Source organism: Epargyreus clarus, unplaced genomic scaffold (genome assembly GCF_041222505.1).
Source record: "Epargyreus clarus isolate Ecla_fem2 unplaced genomic scaffold, WU_Ecla_fem_2.2 ptg000032l, whole genome shotgun sequence".
Taxonomy (NCBI): domain Eukaryota; kingdom Metazoa; phylum Arthropoda; class Insecta; order Lepidoptera; family Hesperiidae; genus Epargyreus; species Epargyreus clarus.
In genome coordinates this window covers 785,402-810,085 of record NW_027332237.1, presented here as the reverse complement: position 1 = coordinate 810,085, position 24,684 = coordinate 785,402, and the positions used below count along the sequence as shown (strand labels likewise).

At 35.2% G+C, this 24,684-nt stretch overlaps 4 protein-coding genes across 4 annotated transcripts; all 4 read left to right on the top strand.

Annotated features, from left to right (window-relative positions):
- Positions 1-665: 665 nt before the first annotated feature.
- LOC140755123 (juvenile hormone epoxide hydrolase-like) lies at positions 666-9,289 on the top strand. The gene is made up of 8 exons (XM_073090326.1): positions 666-906; positions 2,284-2,469; positions 3,549-3,776; positions 4,244-4,408; positions 5,110-5,295; positions 6,179-6,341; positions 7,413-7,644; positions 9,017-9,289. The coding sequence occupies exons 2-8, from the start codon at positions 2,284-2,286 to the stop codon at positions 9,243-9,245; spliced, it is 1,389 nt and encodes a 462-aa protein (XP_072946427.1). The 5' UTR covers positions 666-906; the 3' UTR covers positions 9,246-9,289.
- A 5,806-nt stretch (positions 9,290-15,095) lies between these two features.
- Positions 15,096-17,285, top strand: LOC140755127 (serine protease inhibitor 77Ba-like). The gene has a single exon (XM_073090334.1). The coding sequence runs from the start codon at positions 15,812-15,814 to the stop codon at positions 17,012-17,014; it is 1,203 nt and encodes a 400-aa protein (XP_072946435.1). The 5' UTR covers positions 15,096-15,811; the 3' UTR covers positions 17,015-17,285.
- Positions 17,286-17,920: 635 nt separating this feature from the next.
- On the top strand, positions 17,921-19,873 carry LOC140755128 (serine protease inhibitor 77Ba-like). Its single transcript, XM_073090335.1, has one exon. The coding sequence runs from the start codon at positions 18,491-18,493 to the stop codon at positions 19,670-19,672; it is 1,182 nt and encodes a 393-aa protein (XP_072946436.1). The 5' UTR covers positions 17,921-18,490; the 3' UTR covers positions 19,673-19,873.
- An 885-nt stretch (positions 19,874-20,758) lies between these two features.
- On the top strand, positions 20,759-22,562 carry LOC140755126 (serine protease inhibitor 77Ba-like). The gene has a single exon (XM_073090332.1). The coding sequence runs from the start codon at positions 21,098-21,100 to the stop codon at positions 22,316-22,318; it is 1,221 nt and encodes a 406-aa protein (XP_072946433.1). The 5' UTR covers positions 20,759-21,097; the 3' UTR covers positions 22,319-22,562.
- The last annotated feature ends 2,122 nt before the right edge of the window (positions 22,563-24,684 follow it).

The following is a 24,684-nucleotide window of genomic DNA, read 5'->3' as shown; positions in this document are numbered from 1 at the left end:
GGGTAGCGACGCATCTGTGGTCAACTTCAGGTAGAAATATAATCTTGTCTGGGGTTGATTACAGCAGTAGCCACTTACCATCATATGGACTGCATACCTATTTGCTACTTTAGTATAAATAATTCGCCAAGTACGAGTCGAACTCGCACATGGAGGCTTCCGTACCACCATTCATTATTTTTTACTTATTTTTATTCATTTTAATATTTTCAACAATACTTAGTTATATGAAACAACAATAGATGGCGCTGGGGTGATGATGAATGATACGTAAACAACGTACAATAAAATTAAAATAAGTGTATTAAAATATGTTTTATGGTTCTTATTTGTGTTTATTATAATACCAGTTATAGTAGTAAACGGATTGTAAAAATTTCAACCGTCTTCCTAGTACGGTTTAACAGTTACATCGAAAAATGCCGAAAAATTCGGTTTGTTCTAATGGAGACCACCTTTAATATTCAAGTTTATTTTATTTTTAGTATTTGTTGTTATAGCTGCCACCGTTATGCATCATCTGTAAAAAAATCATGTGTCTATCTATTACGGTTCCGGAGATATAGCTCTGTGACAGACGGACAGACAGCGAAGTCTTAGTAATAGGGTTGCGTTTTTACCCTTTGGGTACGGAACCCTAAAAAGTATCTCTAAAGTGTTATTTGGTTAATGTCTGGGTGTTCGCGTGGATGTGTGTGTCCGGTGTTTATTTATATCGTAATTGGTCTTGATAAAGTCAACATGAGATACGAGAACGCGAAACTTTACTACATACTGCAGTAGTTATATTTCGTTGCTGCTTACAAGTGGACGTTATTTTAGTTAAACTATTTTATTAACGTTTAATTTATTTTTATAAATAAAAAACTAAGTTTGTCACAAGGAAACGAAGAACAGTTTAACACGGTATGTTGTTTATTTTTTGTTAAAAAGTTTTAATAGATGCAATTAAAATAATTATAGAATTTTCATAAATTTCGTTTTTTAATATTTCAACTGATAATTTTGTGGAAGGAACTAAGTAAGTTATATTCATTATTATTATTATTTAATATAAAATTCTCGTGTCACAATGTTAGTTACCGTTCACCTCCGAAACGGCTTTACCGATTCTCACCAAATTTTATATGCATATTCAGTAGGTCTGAGAATCGGCTCCTATCTATTTTTCATACCCCTAAGTGATAAGGGTTGTTCACCCTTAACATTTTTTATTTATATGATAACACAACGTTTGCCGGGTCAGCTAGTCTATACTAATATTATAAAGAGGAAAACTTTGTTTGTTTGATTGTAATGAATAGGCTCAAAAACTACTGGACCGATTTTAAAAATTCTTTCACTATTCGTAAGCTACATTATCCACGAGTAACATAGGCTATATTTTATATGAAATATATTTGATAAAAAGATTTTGAGGCGGTACAAAGTTTGCCGGGTCAGCTAGTGATTTATATAATTGAGGCATGGTAGTGTAGCAAGCAAACAAACTCACATTCGGATTTATAATATCCGTTAGCTTACTACTTTACTACGAGTATGTATGTAACCTGACTACACTCGTGTGTAGTGTGACTATTGTTGTCAAACTCGTTTCTTTCATCACTATACAATGGGTCTATTGTAACGTAAGTAGAAAATTGTATAGCATAACAATACTAGCGACGGAAACAGCGTTATACCAACTATGGTTATACGTACATACAAATATTTAGGCACTTACCTACTGGCACTATTTGGCCTGAGCTTAGTCTATGTACATTTGAACGACTGTGGAGGGTAATGTTGGAATGCCTCGTATAAATATCTATCACGTAGGTACCATAAGAAACTAGAAAAGAACAACGCTTATTACTATTATTAGGCAAAATAGGCGTGACGATGGAGCCACCGGAGTCAAATCACGACAGGAACTGTCGTCAACTGTATGTCAACTATTAGGTACTGTCCCACTGCTGGATACGAGTCTCCTCTCAAAGTAAAAGGGGTTTAAGCCACAACCCAGTGGAGGGTTAACAAAGTGCTAGTTGGTAGTCTTCACCCACCGTTGAGAACGTTTTAAAAGGACTCCTACATGTATAGGTAACTTCACGATGTTTTATTCATCGTTTAAGTAAGTGATCATGAATTTCGAATAACTTTGAAAAATTAGAGGTGCGTGCCGGCGTTCGAACCTCAGACCCCTTGAATGAGAGGCGTCACATAAATAGGTCGTCCGTGCTTTTTGAAGGGAGCCACTTAAAATTTACGTAAATGATAGATTAATTTTGTATTACCTTCCAGATGTCCAGAATGCTGCTGGCAGCTACATTCTTCGGTATAGCAGGGTACGTGGCCTGGTTTGTGTACGGGCTGCTCTTCCCAGGGCCTCCACCACAGCTGGATCCTAATGAGTGGTGGGGGCCGAACGAGACCAGGGGGCGACAGGATACCAGTATACGACCCTTCCAAGTCAAGTTTAGTGATGAGGTAAGTCTACAAGTTAATACAACACACTACAAAACAAAAAATCTTTATTGCACCCACATTGAAAAATAAAATAATCTACAATTACTGTAGATTAGTAAAGACTACTCACTCCTAACAAGAAAATGTAACCAGTTTTGAGAATTGAAATATGTAGTTGCGTGAAAAAGTCTTGCCACGTCTCCGTGCTAAAATGTCCCTAAAATATTTAAAATACTTATTTATTTACGCAGTATTAGTTATTTATTCGTAAATTTTCTCTAAAAATGTTTTTTCAAGATTTTTGAGAGATTTGTCAAGAATTAAAAAAAAATGTCAAATCAACCTTTGTGGCTTCATTCAATTTTTAAGGCGGCGAAGAATCTTTATCAATCTATGACAATAATAGAAACTTAAGGGTACAACAGGCGGTCCTATCACTAAAATAGCTATTTTAGATAGTTATGGCTATATATAGATAGGTAATCTTAATGTAAAAGGAAACTAAATTCACTGATGAGTAATGAACGCCAACCGTATCCCACTGCTGGACACGATATCTCCTGCTGGACACCCCTACATCCTTTCAGAATGAGGAGGATTAGGCCATAGTCCACCGCGCTGGCCAAGTGCGTGTTGGTAGACTTCACACACTCTTGAGAACATTTTTTTTACAGAACTCTTATGTGTATAGGTTTCATCTTGATGTTTTCCTTCACGAGATCAATCCATTGATGAAATTGGCTAATGTCAAAGACACCAAGATAGATATTTGGGAAATCGCGAAAAACTACTATTGAAAAAAATTGTAGAATAACACTAATGCAATTAATTAATTCATTTTATAACATTATTTAATTAAAATGGCAACAAACATGTGACAATGAAACTTGTTACAACCTTGACTCTCAACTTTGTTCTTATACTTTATCGCTTTACATCCGTCATTAATATTCAATATGTTCAATGTTTCCCGTACCAACGATTTACATTCGACAATTTCTTTATACTATATATTGCCAAATTTTGATATTTGGTACGTATATAATGCATAGGTCGATAATTAATTATTTTTATATATTTTAATTCTAATAAAATTTCAGATGATAAAAGACTTGAGGGCTCGACTCAAGAACTACCGTTCTGCTCCTCCCCCGCTAGAGGGCGTTGCCTTCGAATACGGCTTCAACACAAAGCAGCTGGAGTCCTGGGTTCAATACTGGGCGGAGGAGTACCCCTTCAGCGAGCGGGAGAAATACCTGAACCAGTTCCCGCAATACAAGACTAATATCCAAGGGCTGGATATTCACTTCATCAGGGTTAAACCGAATGTAAGTCTTTATTATGTACATAATAACATTATTAGGTGGGTTTTTTTAAGAGATAAAATCTCTTCAAAGCCAGCATTGGCGACTTTGGTTTTTCAGACGCCCATGGACATCTGTAACCCACCTATGATAGGATTAGATTCCTACCTGAGATCACTCACAGATGCGCCGCTACCCTGAGGACTAAACTGTCTGCCTCAAAAAAGCGCTTAACACTGCTGTTATGAGGCAGAAATAGGTGTGGCGGTGGTGCCGCCGGAGTCGAACTTCAGAGGGTTCTACCACCTTCAAAATCGAATCTTACCTGGGCTTGATTACAGGTATCCATGGGCGGCAGTAGCCACTTACCATCAGGTGGACTGCATGCTCGTCTGGTACTTCAACATTATAAAGAAAACCTTAGAGAAAAATTTTAAAGAACTGTCAGGCGTTGTTACCTGAAGTAAAAAACACTTCAAAATTGATTTCAGGTGCCAGCTGGTGTGACAACAGTACCTCTTCTATTGATGCACGGGTGGCCAGGCTCTGTCCGGGAGTTCTACGAGGCGATTCCCTTATTAACCCGCCAGAACCCAGGATATGACTTCGCCTTTGAAGTCATTGTACCCAGCTTGCCTGGGTACGGATTCTCTGATGTAAGTTAAGTATAAGTAGCTCTAATAGTCCTAGAAGATCAGTTACATTTTTCATTGGTTTTTCACATTCTGATAGGGATGTATAAATAAGAATCGATGTTTTGTTTTATCAAAATAAATCAATTATAAAGAACATCGATTAAATTAATAATAATATAATAATGATAATATTTACATATGATCCGTGAAAATCCCCGCCCGCCCGCCGTTGACGACCCACGTGGCGGAGCGGTCACCATACCGGTCTGACGCGCAAAGGGTCCCAGGTTCGATCCTCGGCCAGACAGATATCTAAATGATGAATTTAGATTTCTGTTATGGGTCTGGGTGTTTGTGTATTTGTCTATGTGTGTTCATGGCACCCACGACACAGGGAATCCTAGTGTGGGGCTGTGAGTGTAGAAAGCGTTTATTTATTTAAATAATCGATTTTTTAAATTGAACATTAAATTGTCCGGCGAAAAAGAAAGGTCGTAAATAGATCGTAAAATATTTTAAATTCTCCTTGTCGACCGCTTAAGAATGACTTAAATCGAATTGTATAAAATAATCTATTTTAAATTTGCTTAAAACGTTCGTAATCGAACATTTTGAAAAAAGAAAGTCGAATATTAATTAATTATTATTTTTCACTCACTCTCACATACCTATTCTGTGTTGGATCTTAGTTAACTTACCTGCCTTTAAAAATGTACTTCCAGGCAGCAGTGCGTCCAGGTCTCGGCGCAGCTCAAACAGGAGTAATCTTCAAGAACCTGATGAACAGGCTCGGCTTCAAGAAGTTTTACATCCAGGGCGGCGACTGGGGCTCTGGGATCGCGGCCATCATGGCTACCATGTTCCAGGAGGAGATCTTGGGTCATCACAATAATATGCCGTTTGTTCAGGTAAACAACCTGATGTTTGAAGGTAGAACCATTTGTGGTTCGACTCCGGCGGCACCACCGCCACACCTATTTCTGCCTAATAACAGTGTTAAGCGCTGTAATGTTCTGGTTTGAAGGATGTGGTAAGGGAGATATACTTTTCCGAGGCGTATCAGCTCAGTCCTATGGCGTAGCGCGGTATATGTGGCCGACCTCAGGTCAGGAATAAGTAATCCTATCTGGGGTTGATTACAGATGTCCATGGGCGGCAGTAGCCACTTACCATCAGGTGGACTGCATGCTCGTCTGCTACTCCTATATTATATAAACAAAATAAAAAAAATAGAACTAATTCGTAACTTGCGTAGATCATAATTGATCCAAAGTTAAGTTACATTGACAGGGGACTAAACATATGCAGTTTCGAAGGTCAGGACTCTTAAGGTTACAGGTATAGAAATGGAGTATCAGACGCGTACCGAAGCTAAAAAATATTTTACTTCATCAAGCCAATAGAATAGAGAAAGTAAGTAGTTAGTTAAATAGGGTTATTGTCAAAATTATCGTAATATATCAAATTAGTTTCATAGGTTAATAGCGACACGAATTTATATTTCAAAAGGTGTGATGTGGCACAAATTTTAATGAGGGTGTCAATTTAGTCTCAGAAGTACTTAGTTACGTATTTATTATCGACCTTAGACTAGTGTATCGGACAATAGTAAATAATTGATTTTAAATAGTCGATTTATTTAATAATAGAACACATTAAAACTCGTAGTAATCAGTTGTATACATGGTAGCGAAGAGCAAATTAATATATAACAATTTTAGGACAATAGGTATTTATTAAGTTTCTTAATAAAATTAATGTAACCTAACCTAACCTAACCTAAATTTTCAGAATGGCCGTACTATGTTTAGAACAGTAATCGGTGCCTTCATTCCCTCCCTTATTGTGGAATCGCACTTGGCAGACCGACTGTACCCTCTCTCCAAAACATTTTCCTTCTTAATGGAAGAGTTTGGCTACTTCCACTTACAAGCAACGAAGCCAGATACAGTTGGTAAGAATTATATATTTTTTCATAATATTGAAGTAACGTGAATGCAGTCCACCTGATTGTAAATGCCCAAGACAATACTTTCCTATCTGAAGTTGGCCGCAAATGCGTTGCTTCCCCCGGGGACAAAGATTTTTTTTATAATATAGGAGTAGCAGACGAGCATGCAGTCCACCTGATGGTAAGTGGCTACTGCCGCTCGTGGACATCTGTAATCAACCCCAGATAGGATTAGATATTCCTACCTGAGGTCGGCCACAGATGCGCCGCTACCCCTGAGGACTAAGCTGGAATGCCTCGGAAAAGTATGTCTCCCTTAGCACACCCTTCAAAACGGAACACAGCAGCGCTTAACACTGCTGTTATTAGGCAGAAATAGGTGTGGCCGTGGTGCCGCCGGAGCCCAACCACAAAGGGTTATATCACCTTCAAACCATTGTCGCTTCATAGGAAACTTATCTGGCATCCACATCTTCTATCAAATTTGAGGCGACCATTTGGCATTCTGGAATTGCAACGCATGTTGTGGCCGATAAGGGTTCAAGATGAATTATAAACAATAAAGAAAATTTGATTGGATTTGATTCGTGTCAAAGGTTAATTACACAGGTTCATGGACAACAGTGGCTACTTACCATCAGCTGTACTGCTCGGGTGTATTCTCTTTTGCTACTTGTTTATTATACAATTCTTGTTGTTTGAAGGTGGTAGAACCCTTTGTGGTTCGACTCTTGCGGCACCACCACTACACCTAATTCTACCTAATAACAGCAGTGTTAGGCGCTGCTGTGTTCCGTTTTAAAAGGTGTAAGGGAGACAGACTTTTTCGAGGCATTCCAGCTTAGTTATTTGGGGTAGCGGCGCATCTGTAGCCAACCTCAAGTAGGAATATCTAATCCGATCTGGGGTTGATTACAGATGTCCATGGGCGGCAGTAGCCACTTACCATCAGGCGGACTGCATGCTCGTCTGCTACTCCTATATTATAAAAAAAAATACAAAACTTGTCACGCCAGAAATAGAAGTCTCTGGTCAAACCTTGAGGAGTTTGTAACATAAACCATTTGAATCCAGGTGTAGGCCTAACAGACTCCCCAACTGGCTTACTAGCCTACATCCTCGAGAAGTTCTCCACCTGGACTCGCACGGAGCATCGGAACAGGCCTGATGGAGGCCTGTCCGTCTACAGCAAGGTCCAGCTCATCGACAACCTGATGGTCTACTGGAGTACCAACTCCATCACCACTTCTCTGAGATTTTATGCTGAGAGCATGAGTAGGAAGAATCGGGCGCTGTATTATGACAAGTATGATATAACATTACATATCTAGTAGTAGTTTGGAAGGTGGTAGAACCCTTTGTGGTTCGACTCCGGCGGCACCACCGCCACACCTATTTCTACCTAATAACAGCAGTGTTAGGCGCTGCTGTGCTCCGGTTTGAAGGGTGTGGTAAGGGAGACAGACTTTTCCGAGGCGTTCCAGCTTAGTCCTCAGGGGTAGCGGCGCATCTGTGGCCGACCTCAGGTAGGAATGTCTAATCCTATCTAGGGTTGATTACAGATGTCCATGGGCGGCAGTAGCTTACCACTTACCATCAGGTGGACTACATGCCCATCTCCTACTCCTATATTATATAAAAAAGCATCTATAGTGTTAAATTACTATACAACTCCCCTGATGGTAAGAGGCAATTGCCACGCATTAACAATTGTAAAGGACCGTAAAAGTTGTACCTGATATTGTAAACATGCGCAACGGGCTAAGACGCCCTTGAGGGCTAAGTTAGATTGTCTTGTGCATGAAAAATAGCAATCGAGCATGCAGTTCACCTGATAGTATTTATTTATTTGGTTTACCAACAATTGTTACATTCTTACAATAACTTCTTACAACATAACCTATAATATAGCTTATACTTATTATATAGCACAATCACTTATAGGTAAACACTGCATGCAATTAACATAGTATCTAAGTAACAGAGGTGCTTGACTTAAAACATTATACTAATTAAATAATTAAATTACTATATTAATGTAGGGTAATTCTGATTTTAGTAGTAATGGTGGAATTTAATTTGGGATTTTCTTGAGTAAATGATGTCGAAACTGGTGAAGCTTGAGTGAGAATAAATCAATTCAATCATATTAAGTGATCACTGTCGTTAATTAACATAAATAACCAACTTCATATAGAACAAATTCTACGTGAAGCCGATCACAGATTCGTTAATGTGATAATGCAACTCCTTAGGACTACGATTGTAGCTTCATGTGTAAGACAGCCGGCATTAACGGCATCGCACCGAAACGCTAGAATTACTTCACTCTGAAAATAGGTTTGGTGATGGTATCTTCACTGTCGATGATTCGCTGACCATGATACAATTGCAATCCTATATTTTAAATAAAATAAAATAAACGCTTTCTACACTCATAGCCCCACACTAGGATTCCCTGTGTCGTGGGTCCCATGGATACACACATAGACAAATACACAAACACCCAGACCCAGAAACAGAAATATAAATTCATCATTTAGATATCTGTCTGGCCGGGGATCGAACCTGGGACCCTTTACACGTCAGACCGGTATGGTGGCCGCTCTACCACGCCGGTCGTCGCGTATATAAATAGTTTCTGCGTTAATTAAATAAACCTCATGGTCTTCTTCCAGATACCCATCAGATGTACCAGTCTGGTTCCTCCAAGCGAAGACCGAGCTCTTCTACCAATCGCCAACGATCCTGAAGGTCAAGTACTCCAACATCCAGGGCACGACCGTCCTTGACGAGGGAGGGCATTTCCTCGCCTTCGAGCTCCCGAAGGTCTTCGCTGATGATGTCTTCAAGGCAGTCAAAGCCTTCAGGAGTTACCACGAGAGTAGACCTAAGACGGAGTTGTGATGGGTATTGTGGGTTGTGGCAATAAATGTTTTTTGAATAATTTATTAGTGCTTTTTTTTTAAGATTTTTTTTCAAGAACAAAATTTTACTGTTAGTTTTTTCGAGAATAAAAAGTAATTTATGTAATTAAAAAGCAAAATTTTATTATTTTGAACTTTTAAGTTTGGTACCCAGAGGTGAAAATGGAATTGGCCAATTATATATTTTCATTATAATTATTACAGATTCAAGTCTTACTTCAAGTCACACTCACAACGTTTAACCATGGGATTAAAAGTCAAGATTCTTTAGCAAGACGTACCATATACCGTAACTAAAAAAAACATTCAAAACAAATCAAAATGATAATGAAACGTTTTTTGCGGCAACAAAAAGTATCATAACGTATTAATATGAAGGCGAAAATCCGCACTCGATACTTGCCACCCCTCGTTCCCATTGGCTTATTGACTATCATCCCCCAAATGGTACCAACCCTAAATAGCTTTCGGGTAATAAAAGCCAGTATTTACTTCCCTTATCTGCGCTACGCACGCCTGCCCTAATACCTTTGGAGGGCTGTAAGGGTCTCTCATGCGAACAACGATTTGGATTTTTGAATTGAAAATTTTTATAGGCAACGTTTAGTAGGAAAAGATGTTAAATAATATTATTATAGTGATTATGGTATGTTCAATTAAGTCTCATATTCAGTTCAATTTAATTAATGTTAATAATAAAATTATAACTATGATTTTTTTTTAATTTTTAATATTACGAGTACAATCGGTTTTAAAATGAAAATTTTAATTTCTCAATTCTGTCGTCTGTGCTCATGACTGCATCCGATTCCTTTTTTTGGTTTTACTATTCTATGCTTCGATCACTAATAAGAACTATGCAACTTTAACATGTTCGTAAAAAATCCGACGAATAATGACAAGTACGTAAATGTCGCCTACAAGCGTGTGTATTGTTTTATTTTATTTTTTATTTATTTTATGGTGTAAAACATTTGGTACAATAGGTCAATAAGAATACATAAAGTTTAATTAAATGCTACCTTTACAGGTCCTGGTGTTACACATGTCAACACTTAGATAAAATGTTAGGATTAAGGAAAATGATATTAAGATTAAGACGAATGCAATTATGTCGAAATTTACAATCAATAATAATAATTAACAAGTCATTATATAATAATAATAGGGAAATTGGGAAAATTATGTCAATTTTTATCATCAAAGTAGTCTTTAATCGTATAGAAGCATTTTTAGCTAGCCAATTTTTGACTATATTCCTGAATTTTATATAGTTGTGGCCTTTAATGTTATCCGGAATTTTATTATATATGTTTATAGCCATATTAAAACAATTTTTGGCAGTCACTGATAGTATTGTCATGGGTCGATATAATCTATGGATGTTCAGCGTCCGCGCTTTCCGAGTGTATATATTTTTTTGTTCCTGGAAGAGATCTTTGTGTTTGTAGACGAACAAACAGACGTCTAAAATGTATAAACAATTGTGAGTTTGATGCGCGCTATAAAACCCAAATCCCGCAGAGAAAGAAATAGCATCCCATCATCGTAGCATACTAGTGATCACGCTTATTAATTGTTCGACGCTTATTAGATGCTCGACGAATAAATACGTAAATGTTGCGTATTTAAATTTTAAAAGTACTTAAATATAAAATTTATAATAAAATTAAAACAGTTTAGCTTTATCATATCGAAGTTTTATCATGCTAACGCTCACAGTCTGAACAAACTTTATGTTGAGAGACTTGCTAAGCGATGCGAGGGTGGCTTAATATAAATTTTATTGTTTAAGCTTCTGGAGTATTAGGCAAATATAATTTTAATTTTAGTGTGAACGAAAAATATTACAATTTGAAATTGTAATAATATCTATTGCTAACTTGAGATCGATAATAATTTTACAATGTGTAAATTTCATAATAAAAATCTCGGCTATAATAACAATTCATGTGAAAATGACCTTTTTTAAAACCTTTATAACTTTTTTAATATTAGTTACTTTTTTAATTTAATTAGTATTATATTTTTATTGTTATTATATAGATTATTTAGTATAGTAAATATTGTTAGTTGAATGTTTAATAAAAGTTTTCGTTTTGAAAATAGAAAAAAAAATACAAATAGGCGGGTTATTTGCTTATTTGCATTTAGTTTACGAGCAAGTGGACTCGCAGCGTATGTAAATTTGTAAATACAGTCCAAGGTATAATTTTTAACAGTGTGCTAAACAGTTACCATGAGGACCAATTTGAAATCCCTGAGGATTAAGAAGACTTGGAACTCTTCATATGACCTTACTTACCACACCCTTCAAACCAGAACACAGCAGTTTTTAACAATGTCGTCATTATGTGTTTTAAGGTAGAAATGGCTATGAAAGTGGTGACTTTGCCTAGCCACATTTTTTTTACTTAGTATTTTCCCATCCACCCATCATACTTTTCCGAGGGATTCCAGCTTAGTCCTCAGGGGTAGCGGCGCACCCGTGACCCACCTCAGGCAGGAATCTCATCTCATCTGGGATTTATTACAGATGTCCATGGGCGGCAGTAGCCACTTACCATCAGGTGGACTGCATGCTCGTCTGCTACGCCTATATTACAAGCATAAATATATAATTAAGTCACTTCCGTTTGTTTAAAAAATGGTAAGTGAAAGCCTTTCATTCACAAATCATAATTTAATACTGTAAAGACAAAATACCGAAAAAATCCAAAGAGATTAGAAAATTCAACGGAAATTAACTCTTATCTTATACCAACTTCGAAAAGACAAGGAAACTTCTTCGGAGTTTTAATTGAGATTTCATGGGTTTCAATCCGTAAAATGTAAATTTTGTATTTTTTTTAATATTGTAAGGGAAAATATTACTTAAGTAATTGGAAAAATTAAAATGTTTTATTTGACCGATGTTCAATGATAGCATTTTTTTTCTCGAGGGGGAAACCTTCAAAAGGTACCCGACGACGTAGGAGTGACGCCGGGTTATGTGGGATTTTTATCGCACTAAAACCCCCCCGGTGGCCGTCCTCAACGCTTGTTGGAGAACTCCGGGATCTCCAACGGAACACAACCGGAGCCCTCCAAGCGACAACAAAAAAAAGGCCTTTATTAATATGTAAAAAATTATAGAATTATAGCACCGTAGGTCTATACAAAATAAAAATAAATATATATTTCATTATATATCTGGAAATTTTAATTGGGAATTTTTGCTCATTAATTAAACCAGGAAAATGCGTGTTAAACTATTTATTAATTAAACTGAGGGCTGATAACACCAATGACGTGATAAAACCACATCTAAAAGTGATATCGGCCTATCCAATTTTGGGAAAATACCGTTTTATAATAAAATTTATATAATTAAACGCGAATTCTCATCGACTGCCATATCTCAACCCGTTATTATACCATAGTATTAATTAGGGGTCTCCATACAAGAAACCGTAATAGGTAGACCGATAAATTTCTCGCAACGCATTAACATCTATGGCTGCTTTGATAACAAATACTAATAATTGGCCAAGTGTGAGTCGAACTCGCACACGGAGGGTTCCGTACAACCAACATTTTTTTAATTTCTAGTATTTATTATTATAGGAGCCATTTAAGTACACACATTGTGAAAATTTGAACTGATAACCTATAACGGTTCAAAAGTTAGTTGGAAAAATATCGAATAGTTGTTTATTGTATGGGGACCTCTTTTTGTTTTCACCTTTTTTTTCAGTATTTGTTGTTATAGCAGCCAACGTTATGCATCCTCTGTAAAAATTTCAAGTATCTATCTATTACGGTTCCAGAGATATAGCCCTGTGGCAGACGGGCAGACGGACAGACAGCAAAGTCTTAGTAATAGGGTTCCGTTTTTACCCTTTGGGTACGGAACCTTAAAAAACTAATGAAATCTTGGTACGGAACCGTCCCTGTGTAAGTTTGCACTTGTCAATTGTTTATTTTTAGCTTTGACGTTGTTAGATTGACAACATATTATATATTTATATTGAATATTTTTGTAGAACTTTGAACGTAAAATGTGGAGAATAATGAAAATGGAAAATTACCCTATTTTAGAAGAATTAGTAGTAGTAGTAGTAGTATTTTAGAAGTCCGTGTAGATTTCCCAGAATTTGGTGGCAACACTGCCGCGCTTCAAAATAAATTTTGATTTAAAGAAATTTTGATACCATAATTTCTCACCACCAATACGATTTGTCAACAATATCCTATATCCCGACTCCCTGCAATTTATTCCCGGTTCACCGATAATCCCCAGGGAAATATCACCCCTTCAACCACATTACTCACGGAGATTGAATCAAATTTAAAAATCATTATCACTTTTATGGTATTTCATCACGGCAAGGATCCAGGTTCTAATCTTTGTGAAGTACATTTTTAGAATTGTCATGATATTAGCACCATAAGTATACATTTATCGTTTTTCTTACATATACGAGTATGATTAATATAGAGTAGCAGGCGAGCATGTAGTCCACCTGATGGTAAGTGGCTACTGCCGTATCTGTAATCAACCCAAGATAAGATTAGATTCCTACCCGAGGTCAGCCATAGATGCCCCAACTCTGTGGACTGAGCTGAAATGCCTCGGATAAGTCTCCCTTACCACACCCTTCAACCTAGAATAAACCCAGCGCTTAACGCTACTGTTGTAAGGCAGAAATGGGTAGGTGGTGCCGCCGGAGTCAAACCACAGAGAGGTCTACCACCTTCAAATGATATATAGATATACAGCCAGATAGATAGATAGATTATTAATTTCATTAACTTGAGCAACAATACAAATTATAATACATAATCTATACATATAAATAAAATTGGAGTGTCTGTTTTTAATATCGCAATAACCGCTTTTTACTACATGCATATGAATATGCATACGGTACATACACCAAAATATTTTCTTTTTACAATATTTGTCTGTCTGTCTGTTTGTTCTGGCTAATCTCTGAAATGTCTGAACCGATGACGAGACTTATTGGTATGTAGCTGATGTAAAAAGTAGTAACTTAGGCTACTTATAGAATAGATATTTAGAACTAGCTGTGCCCCGCGGTTTCATCCGCGTTATTTCATATTTATTTATTTATTTTATTTTATTTACAATATTTAATTTATTTCCATACACTAAGCCATAGGGTGACCTGTGATGTTAGATGTAAGTTTTAGTAAATAAATAAATAAAATAAATAAAAATATTAACGCGGGTAAAACCGCGGGGCACAGCTAGTAAATAATATAACTAGTTTCTAAGCTACTTATTAGAACGTGTATATTTTACACGAGATAAGCTGGAGGGGTTACTCGTAGTTTCAATCTAATATTGACCTTTTAATAAATATGATATCACTTATAGTAATAAAAACTTATCATATTATTTCGTAGACGTTAATTGTTAAAACAATTAATTGATAAAAACGTAACAACAAACTGTATGGTTACGTAATAATAAAATAAAAACAAGATATGTTCCGTGAAATACGTATTTAAGCGAATACTGTAACAAGTATATTATTAAAAAAATATTTTAATAAAAACAAAAGCCATTATAATCGTGCTATCTAATATGCTATAAAATATTTAATAATAATGTGTTTCAATATAACCACAAAAGGCCCTATAGCCGTTTGTCCACCGCCACCGTCACCGACCCGATACCAAGAAAGAGATTATTTCGGGCCGAATTTAATATGACGTGACGGCGATAGTTTGTCCACCGCGACCGATTACGGCGTTATTTTGTTCCAGCTGTCATGCGTGTGACGACAGTGTATGGACAAGTTCCAACGCGTTTTATATAACCGGCACATCGGCCCGACAAAAACTCGGTGCTGACCTAGCGGTCACGCCGATCTACTCGAAATATCGGCGGCCGGGATGACGGTGCTCGGGTGACGGACGTGCGGTGGACAAGCGGCTATAGTAAATGTATGTACGCTACTTCGGCGCCGTCATTAATTATCGGTATCGGCTCGGTGACGGTGGCGGTGGACAAACGGCGTAATCTTTGTGTTTGGTCTCCAAAGGCACCGCCGCCGCACTTATTTCTGCCTAATAACATCAGTGTTAAGCATTGCTGTACACTGCTTCGTCGTTGTACGACGTGTTCCAATGTAGTTCTGAGGTAGCAACGCATTTGTGGATAACCTCAGGTCATCTTATCTTTTGTGGAGTTGACAGATGTTCATGAATAGCAGTAGCCACTTACCATCAGGTGGTCTGCAAACTCGTTTGCTATTCCTATATTTAAAAAAAAATATGATCATAGTAACTATGATAATCTCTTGGTGGTTTCAATGGTAAAAACCCATATTTTATAATTGTCCAACTTTCCTGCTATACTTTCCTGTAAAATCTGTAAATTCAGGAGGATATAAGTATCGGATATGTATTTCCTCCATAATATGTATAAAAAGGGACATCATAATTATTTTTCATACAGTATTTCCCTGGACACACGTACAAGCGAAGTAAAATAGAGAATTAAATTTGTGAGCCTTGAAAAAAAAGTTTGCAAAAATGTTGAAATTATTAATTTTCTCAAGTTTGCTGTGCGCAGTATTCGGTAATTCTAATCACAGGTGTGACGAACAAGAAGCTTTAACAAATCTCAGAAGACCAACACGTGACTTCGCCTTCAACATTTTGGACATACTGACTGTAGATTACGGTAATCATTTTGTCTATTCACCAATAACTACTTGGCTTCACCTATTGGAATTGGCAGAAGGAGCGCGAAATGGAACACAAAGTGAAATCTTAAACGTGCTTGATATAGCACAATATCAAAGGAATAAATGTTTTAGAAGAGTCCTCCCGAGAATATTCAATTCTCTAGATACAGAGCTTAGCCCAACATTGATTCGTAAAAATCTTATCGCTATTGATAGACGATTCGAAGTAAAATACTCTTACATAAAGAAGGTCAAAAAATTTAAAGGTACCAACTTAATCTCATTGAATTTGAGAAACAACGTCGAATCTGCTGCTATAATTAACGAATTCTTTAAAAAACATGGAAATGGATTTTTTACTAATGAAATTGAGGCAAAGGACTTGGAATTACCATTTATGTTAACAAATGATATAGCCTACATAAAAGCTGATTGGAAAACACCTTTTAACGCAGCGTACACAAAATCTGAAACATTTTATTCCCAAAAGACTAAAGGTAAAGTTAATATGATGAATCAAGTAGGTTTCTTCAATCTGACATATGTTTCGGATGTTGAAGCACAGGCATTAGAACTACCATTTAATAACAGAGCTACTATGATTATTCTATTACCGAATGAAAATAGGAAAGTTACCGATTTATTTGCGTTGATTAAAAATATCAACGTATTCAATGTGTTCAACCCTGCAAGTTCAAAGTTGGTTAACATTAAAATGCCGAGGTTTAAGCAAACGACAAATATCTCCAACATGCCCAGATATATGTTCCAAATGGGAATTGAAAAGATGTTTATCCCCAATATTGCAAATTTTGGACAAATGACTGATTCTAACGTGTTTGTATCAAAAATGAAGAGTTCTATTGATATCGAAGTTGAGGAAACCGGCGTAACAGCAAAAGCGACTGGATTTGTCGAACCTTTGATAAGAACAGATGAGGATCCCGTGGATTTCACCCTGAATCGTCCGTTTGCTTATCTCATTGTAGACAAAGTAGCTGAGATTATATTATTTGGCGGTATTTATTCAGAACCTTCTCTTTACTAATTGTAAACATATTTTTCTAAAACATTTTGCATTTGATTTATATTCTTCATCATAGTTTTATTATCCTTTGCATTTTGTTATTTCTTGTATTGTCAATAGTAGCGTTGGTGGTTGATGAATTGTAATATAATAATATAGTAATAAGGTATTATATAATATAATGATATAATGTATGTATAATGTACAATTTGCATGTGGTTGTTACAAATTAATTAAGTGTAGGTGTTGATGGCCGTATAGTTGAACTCTAGTCGCCATAGATTTAAACTAAGATTAAACTCCTATAATTTTACTGAATGTGTTTTCTTTGATACAAAAAAAAATCACCGTAAGTACATACTTATACGTGTTGTAAGGGACACATACTTTTCACAGACGATCCATTTTAGTCCATATTTGTGCCTTAGCGGCGCATCTGTGACCGACCTCAAGTAGGAATATTTAATCCTATCTTGGGTTGATTACAGATGTCCATGGGCAACAATAGCCACTTATCAACAGGTGGACAGCATGCTCGTCTGCTACTCCTATATTATATAACAAACCTTCGTAACTTCCTGTCACACTAATGAAACGAATAAAGATTCGATTCAATTATAATATTAAATTTATTTATTATTATTCATACTTGAATACTTCACGAGGAAAATAACAAAATATGGATTATTTCCTAAAAATAATTTTATTATTTTAAAATTATGATTAAATTATATTACATTTATAGCATTGGGCTTAGTTTGTAATTATAAAGAAGATAGCTTTAATTATTTAGCTTTTATGAGGTATATGTAGTTACTTACATAATAGTCAAAATTTATTTAAAAAAAGTTTTAGCCCATCCCGTTCAATTCCGTCCCCTCCTATTACAATAACATCACATTCACATCACTCCACTCAGCCCTGAACAATACTGAAATTAAGTATTAAACCAGTTTTACTCAAAACTCTATGCAGAATTAAACGCATATAAATACACTTAACCATTTTCATTGACCTCCCGCGGATATGACTTCATATACTACAAAAGGTTCAAGCCGATTTTGATTCAATATATGCTTTCAAAGTGGTCTAGCATTTATAACTGCTTACAAAATGATTTTCTACTTTTAAAATTCATTTAAAATCCATTTATGAATCATGACATTAAAATAAATTAAACTATATACAAATAATTAAAGTACCTAAACATAACCTACAATTTTAGCATTTATTACATGTAGAATTCAAACTTATGAAATTTTGAAAAAAAGATCCACATCAAGAACCACTAAATATTTGATATCAATAACGTTCTCAAAGATATTTTCAATATACAGACATACCTGTTACAATCTTAAAATAACATATATGTATATGTTATCGATTTTATTACTGACCATTAATAATATCACTAGTCTATTCGCTCCCTTCAAACAACAGACACATGTTATATCAATACAAAATATTATCAGTGTTTGAGTCTCTAGTGATACAAATATGTTGAAACTATTGATTCTGTTGTTATTTACGCTAGTGTTTGGAGAACGACCGAGATGTGACGAGCGGACAGCTTTAATAGCGCTAAGGAAACCGTCATATGATTTCTCAATAGAAATCTTGGATAGAGTTTCCCAAGACACGTATGGACATTTCGTATTCTCACCTATTTCAACTTGGCTCCAGTTACTAGCATTGGCAGAAGGAGCTCAAGGTAAAACACAGAATGAAATTATAAAAGTAACTAAATATCACAGAAGGTATTGTTTTAGAAAATTAGTTAGAGAAATATTTAACTCCCTCCATGAAGAAGTAAGTCATATGTCAAATCATCGTAGCATCATAGCTGTAGATAGACTATTCGAAGTGAAAGACTCTTTTAAAAGAAGAATTGAAACATTAAACGCTGCTAAGGTAATTTCACTTAATTTTAAAGATGCTAACCAATCAGCAAACATAGTTAGAAAAGTATTTAAAACAGATAAAGAAGACACAGTTGGCGTAGACGCTCAAGATTTTGACATGACAGTTCTACTGATAAGCGACCAACATTATATGAAAGCTGATTGGAAAAGACCTTTTAATCCTTTAGATACTAAAGTTGAACCGTTTTATTTTGAGGAAGTAAAAGAGGGTCAAGTTAATATGATGAATCAAATCGGTTACTTCAATTATACGGAGGTACCATTTATAGACACTCAAGCATTAGAATTACCTTTCAATGACAGAATTACTATGATTCTACTTTTACCAAACAAAGGGAAAGCCAACGATTTATTTTGGTCGTTGAGAAATATAACATTGATGACGATATTCAGTTCATTCAAAACTAATGGTCCAAAATTAGTTAATGTGAAAATTCCGAGGTGGAATCAGACTACAAATGTTGATAATATACCAGAGCTTATAAGTGATATGGGTGTAGAGCGAGTATTTCACCCACACTTAGCAAATTTACGAAGCATGAGTGATCATAGATTATTTGTTTCAATGATGGCGAACGTTGCTACTATCGAAGTTACCGAGAAAGGTGTTGTGGCGAAGGTTGTTCCGGAATCCTTAATTGATCGTAGAGATGCAATTGACTTCACCCTTAATCGACCCTTCGCTTACCTCATTGTAGACAAAAGCATTAATGTAATTTTGTTTGCTGGTGTTTATTTAAAACCATCCCGTTTTTAAATATATTCTTTAAAATACATGTTTGACATTTATATATAAGTAGATGAGTAATTATGCTGTGTATACTAATCTGATTATTTGTTAGGTAATATTATAAATTGATTTTCAAATAATTTTGTCATACCTTAATGACTTTGCACGCCATGAAGGCAAAATAAAAGGCTTAATTAAATACATTGCCTTACCAGATATTGTATCTTATTTAGCAAATAAAGATTATAATTTATAATTTAAAATAATTATGATAATAGTTTTTTTCTATTACCATATTTGTAAAAACTTTTATCCCAGTAGGTTTGTAGTAAGTTCACTTGATTTTAAATAATAATCCATCATTGACAAACAGAACAGAATTTCATCTTAAATCCATTCATAGATTTATCGATAGTCATGTAAACTAAATTACAATGTCTCCTATTAGCTCGCCTCTTTTTTATAATATAGGAATAGCAGACGAGCATGCAGTCCACCTGAGCGTAAGCTACTGCAGCCCTTGAACATCTGTAAACATCCCCATATACACATCCTTCAAACCAGAACACATCAGAACTTAACACGATTGTTATTAGGCAGAAATAGGTGTGGCGTTGCAGCGTTGATGCTGTCGACGTCGAACCACAAAGGGTTCTGCCACCTTCAAACAATGAAAATCATAATACAACAGCGTAATCATTATTTTCTGTGCATTAAGCTATATGAACATAGCGACTGTTGTCAAACTACCAGTAATTCTATCATTTGTGATGGTTATTCCTTCCTCTATCACAGAATACGGATTAAGATTAATCTTTCATTAATTAAAATACGTCGTATAAATATTTGATTTAATTTTCATTTTTTACGATTATTCGAAAATAAGAAAGTTCGGAAGAATTTACAATATTTTATAATGATAACAAATAATAACACGAGTTCACGACACACTACTCGCTGTATTTACACATGTAAAAGGAAAATAAATGAATATTATGTAATATTAGGTAACAAAATGAATAATAATGAATTTTCCTTTATATTACGTTGAGTTGAAGTAAATAATTTTCAAATTAATTAAACCATAATACTTATAGCTGCATTTAACCCACATAATAATATAAGAGACCCGAACTGATAAATTTAAGTACTTAGAATTTTCACGTACATAACAAAATATTGTGATAGTAACCTACTTTTGTATTCTCGAACTTCCCTCCTTCAAATCCCATTTCAATTTATAATCAGCCATATTGTTTTATTACTAAGCTCTAAATTGAAACAAACATGTTGAAATTCTGGAATTTCCTTGAAATGAAACGAGAGAACAAAACAAACATTGACCCCGGTTTATCAATGCAATATAAGAGCCAGTTGTAACATAATATGTAATTGATATTGATATTCCATTCAGCGAGTAGTGTGTCGTGAACAACAATATCGAATAATTTAATGTTAATAAAGTGCCTAGTGTTTGCAAATATGAAACTACTGATTCTGTTGTTATGTGCATTCGTGAGTGGGAACCGCCTGCATTGCAACGAACAATCAATTCTATTACGTTTACGAAAACCGACATATGAATTCTCCGTGAGGATTCTGGACCGAGTGTCTCACGTCACTGATGGACATTTCGTCTACTCGCCACTTTCCACATGGCTCCAGTTACTGGCGTTAGCTGATGGAGCGCAAGGAAATACGCTTAACGAAATTATTAGTGTCACAAGATACCACAGAATGCTATGCTTCAGAAAAATGGTTAATGAAATAATTAACTCACTTGATGAAGAGTTAGGAACAATGGGAAAACGACGCAGTGTCATCGTTATAGACAAGCTACTTGAAGTTAAGGACTCTTACAAAGCAAAAATTGAAAAGCTAAACGCTGCTAAGGTAATGTCACTTAATTTCAAAAACAAGATCCAATCCGCAGATAAAGTTAATGAAATAATTGCAATGGATACCAATGGCGTTATCACTGATAGTGTGGACGCTCAGGACTTTAACATGTCGGTTTTATTCATGACCGATACAGCGTATATGAAAGCGGATTGGAAATACCCATTTAACCCGGTTTACACGAAACCCGAACCGTTTTATACTAACGAAAATGTTTTAAAAGGTGAAGTGAATATGATGCATCAAATCGGCTTCTTTAATTTCACATACATACCATTTATAAAAGCTCATGCGCTCGAATTACCTTTCAATGAGCGCGTAAGTATGATTTTCCTACTGCCAAGTAATGGGCTGGCAAGTGACATGTTTTGGTTCATGAAGGATATAAGATTGATGACAATATACAGTTTGTTCAAGTCGAACGGATTGCAGCTAGTCAATTTCAAAGTACCAAGGTTCAAGCAGACGACAACAATTGACAATATTCCAGAGCTTCTATACGATATGGGCATCAAAAGTATATTCTATCCGCACTTAGCAAATTTGAGAAGCTTGAGTGAATATAACGCGTTTATATCACTGATGGTGAATGTAGATGATATTGAAGTGACAGAAAAGGGCGTGTCAGGGAACGTTGGTCCAGAATTTCTGATATCTCCAGACAAAGATCCTATAGATTTCTTTCTTAATAGACCCTTCGCGTACGTCATTGCTGATAAAATCACTGATGTCATAATATTCGCCGGTGTTTATACAAATCCGTCTCTGTATTAAATTATAGGTAAAATTAAAACTAGTTTATGTTTAAACCCTTTATTTGTAACTGTTAACAATATCTCACTTTATGACTAGTATCACAATAACAGCCTCAAATATTAAAATTATTTTCTAAAACAGTGTTTTCCAATCTTTCAATCACGTACCTCTTGTATGAAAATATTTCGTTACTACCTATATTCCGCTGTTTCCAACTTGTATTTTATTATGTTACCAATACAAAATGTATAATATAATAATAATATACAATTAAGAAAATGTGTAGAAATATAAGTATTACTAAGGAAAAATATATTAAATATTTAAACATTATATCGTTTTATTTTTTTCCTTATCAATGAAATTTCGACACAACGTCCCCCGACAATATTATAGAGACTACTTGGGGGATCTTAAGGACCGCGACACAGACTTTGAAAAACACTGCCCTAAAATAAATGTAATACTATTTTGCATACAAAACTTACAATTATTTATACCCCTGTATTATATAATCTCTTACATTTCGAAAGTAAATATTTATGTACAATTCAGATGCCCTAATGTTGAATATTTCATAAAATCATGAATATTTTAAATTACACTTTGGATATTATTTGGTATACGATAACATAATATGTATGATGTTGTATAATATTGTAAAAAAACGATACAGAAACGAATAGACGAATTTGAAAGTCAAAAAATGCATCATCATAGCAGTAAATCATAAATTAATTTATAAAAATTTGACTATGACATTGTAAAAAAGATTCTTTTGTTTACATAAGTCACAATATAATGTCCTTCATCATCATCAACAACCCATTACTGTCCCACTGCTGGGCACGGGTCTCCTCTCAGAATGAGAAGGGTTAGGCCATAGTCCACCGTGCTGGCCAAGTAGCTGGCTTTTAATAACATCTTCTTTTATAAACATTTAAATAGTACTTAAATATAAATATAAAATATTCCATATAGGTGCACAATTTGGATGTTTATATTGTTTGTATTAACTACAATTAAAAATAAATTATTGTTATAAAATTTCCCTCTATAATTATTAAGGCTGCATCATTGTTGGAGGAACGGGCAAGTAACGAATTTGGAGGTTTACATACCACCCATAAGGCCTCCATCAAGGTTTAACGATCCAATTCGATCCAACAAGGCTATCCAATGATAACAACCAGGATCGACGATTACACACGCTCCTAATTACGTAAAACGCGCATATTTAGCCACTCATGCCCACCCATCCAACTGCCGACAGCGCCAAAATTTGCTAAGTTTGTTGATCACTTATGATCACTTTTAATATTCAATTTTTATTTAGTTCAAATTATATTCTTAAATTAAAAACGAAGATTAAATGTAAAATATCCCCTAAACGAACCTATATTTATTTATTATTATTTATTACTTTCCTAAACTAATACATTTTATCCATAACTAACTTATAAAATTACCGGTATAACGAAAAACAATTATTAATTCTCAAATAACATGATATGTTTAAATTTCCCTTACAAATTCTTCATTTTATTTTCCACTTCCCTCCATTCTTCATTAGCTACATTTTTATCAAGCAATTATTTACATAAAATACATCAATTACAAATAATATCACTGTTTACGTCACTAACCGATACAAAAATCCAATGGTATGAAATAGCACCACCGTCACATCTTATAATAACAGCATTGCTGCTGTATTCTGATTTGAATAGTGTGGTAAGTCAGAGTCACTTATGAGGCATTCCAACTTACTCCTAAGAACCAACGCATTTGTGCTACCTTAATATAGCTAGGGATGGCGATTTGAGATCGATTAATCGAAGAATCGATCTTCTGGGCTAAAAAATCAATTATTAAAATCGATCTCCAGTGGATCGATTCAGTGAATCGATCTTTCGTCCTAAACAATCGAAAGCCAATCTTTTCGAAGTTGGTTGAATGTGTTATAGACATTTTTTGCTGACGGATACGTATTTCCTTAGATAATTAAACCAACGATAATTAAGTTGGTTTAATTATCTAAGCGTATTTCAGTGCATGTTTTGATCCTAACGACGATTTTTTTTCGCTATTTTCGTCCTTTTTCAGACCGCCCTGAAAAGACCGAAGATCGATATTGGGAAAATCAATTATTTGTGCCTTGATTTGTATGTGCATCGATTTATTGCACTTCGATTTGAATCTATTCATGTTCTTTTAAATCGATCTTTTTCGGAAAGAATCGCCATCCCTACTGTATTCAGTAGTATCTGGGCTTGATTATAGATGTCCATGGGCAGCTGTCGCTAAGTATTCGGTGGATTGCGTGCTCGTTTGCTACTTCTATATTATCCCTGTGTGGTCCATTAGCAATAAATACTTTATAC

Bases quoted from the DNA above. Each gene is read 5' to 3' on its own strand.
- LOC140755128 (XM_073090335.1), top strand. From the start codon at position 18,491: ATGTTGAAACTATTGATTCTGTTGTTATTTACGCTAGTGTTTGGAGAA.
- LOC140755126 (XM_073090332.1), top strand. From the start codon at position 21,098: ATGTTAATAAAGTGCCTAGTGTTTGCAAATATGAAACTACTGATTCTG.
- LOC140755123 (XM_073090326.1), top strand. From the start codon at position 2,284: ATGTCCAGAATGCTGCTGGCAGCTACATTCTTCGGTATAGCAGGGTAC. The intron at 2,470-3,548 runs GTAAGTCTACAA...ATAAAATTTCAG, and splicing joins AAGTCAAGTTTAGTGATGAG to ATGATAAAAGACTTGAGGGC. The intron at 4,409-5,109 runs GTAAGTTAAGTA...ATGTACTTCCAG, and splicing joins CTGGGTACGGATTCTCTGAT to GCAGCAGTGCGTCCAGGTCT.
- LOC140755127 (XM_073090334.1), top strand. From the start codon at position 15,812: ATGTTGAAATTATTAATTTTCTCAAGTTTGCTGTGCGCAGTATTCGGT.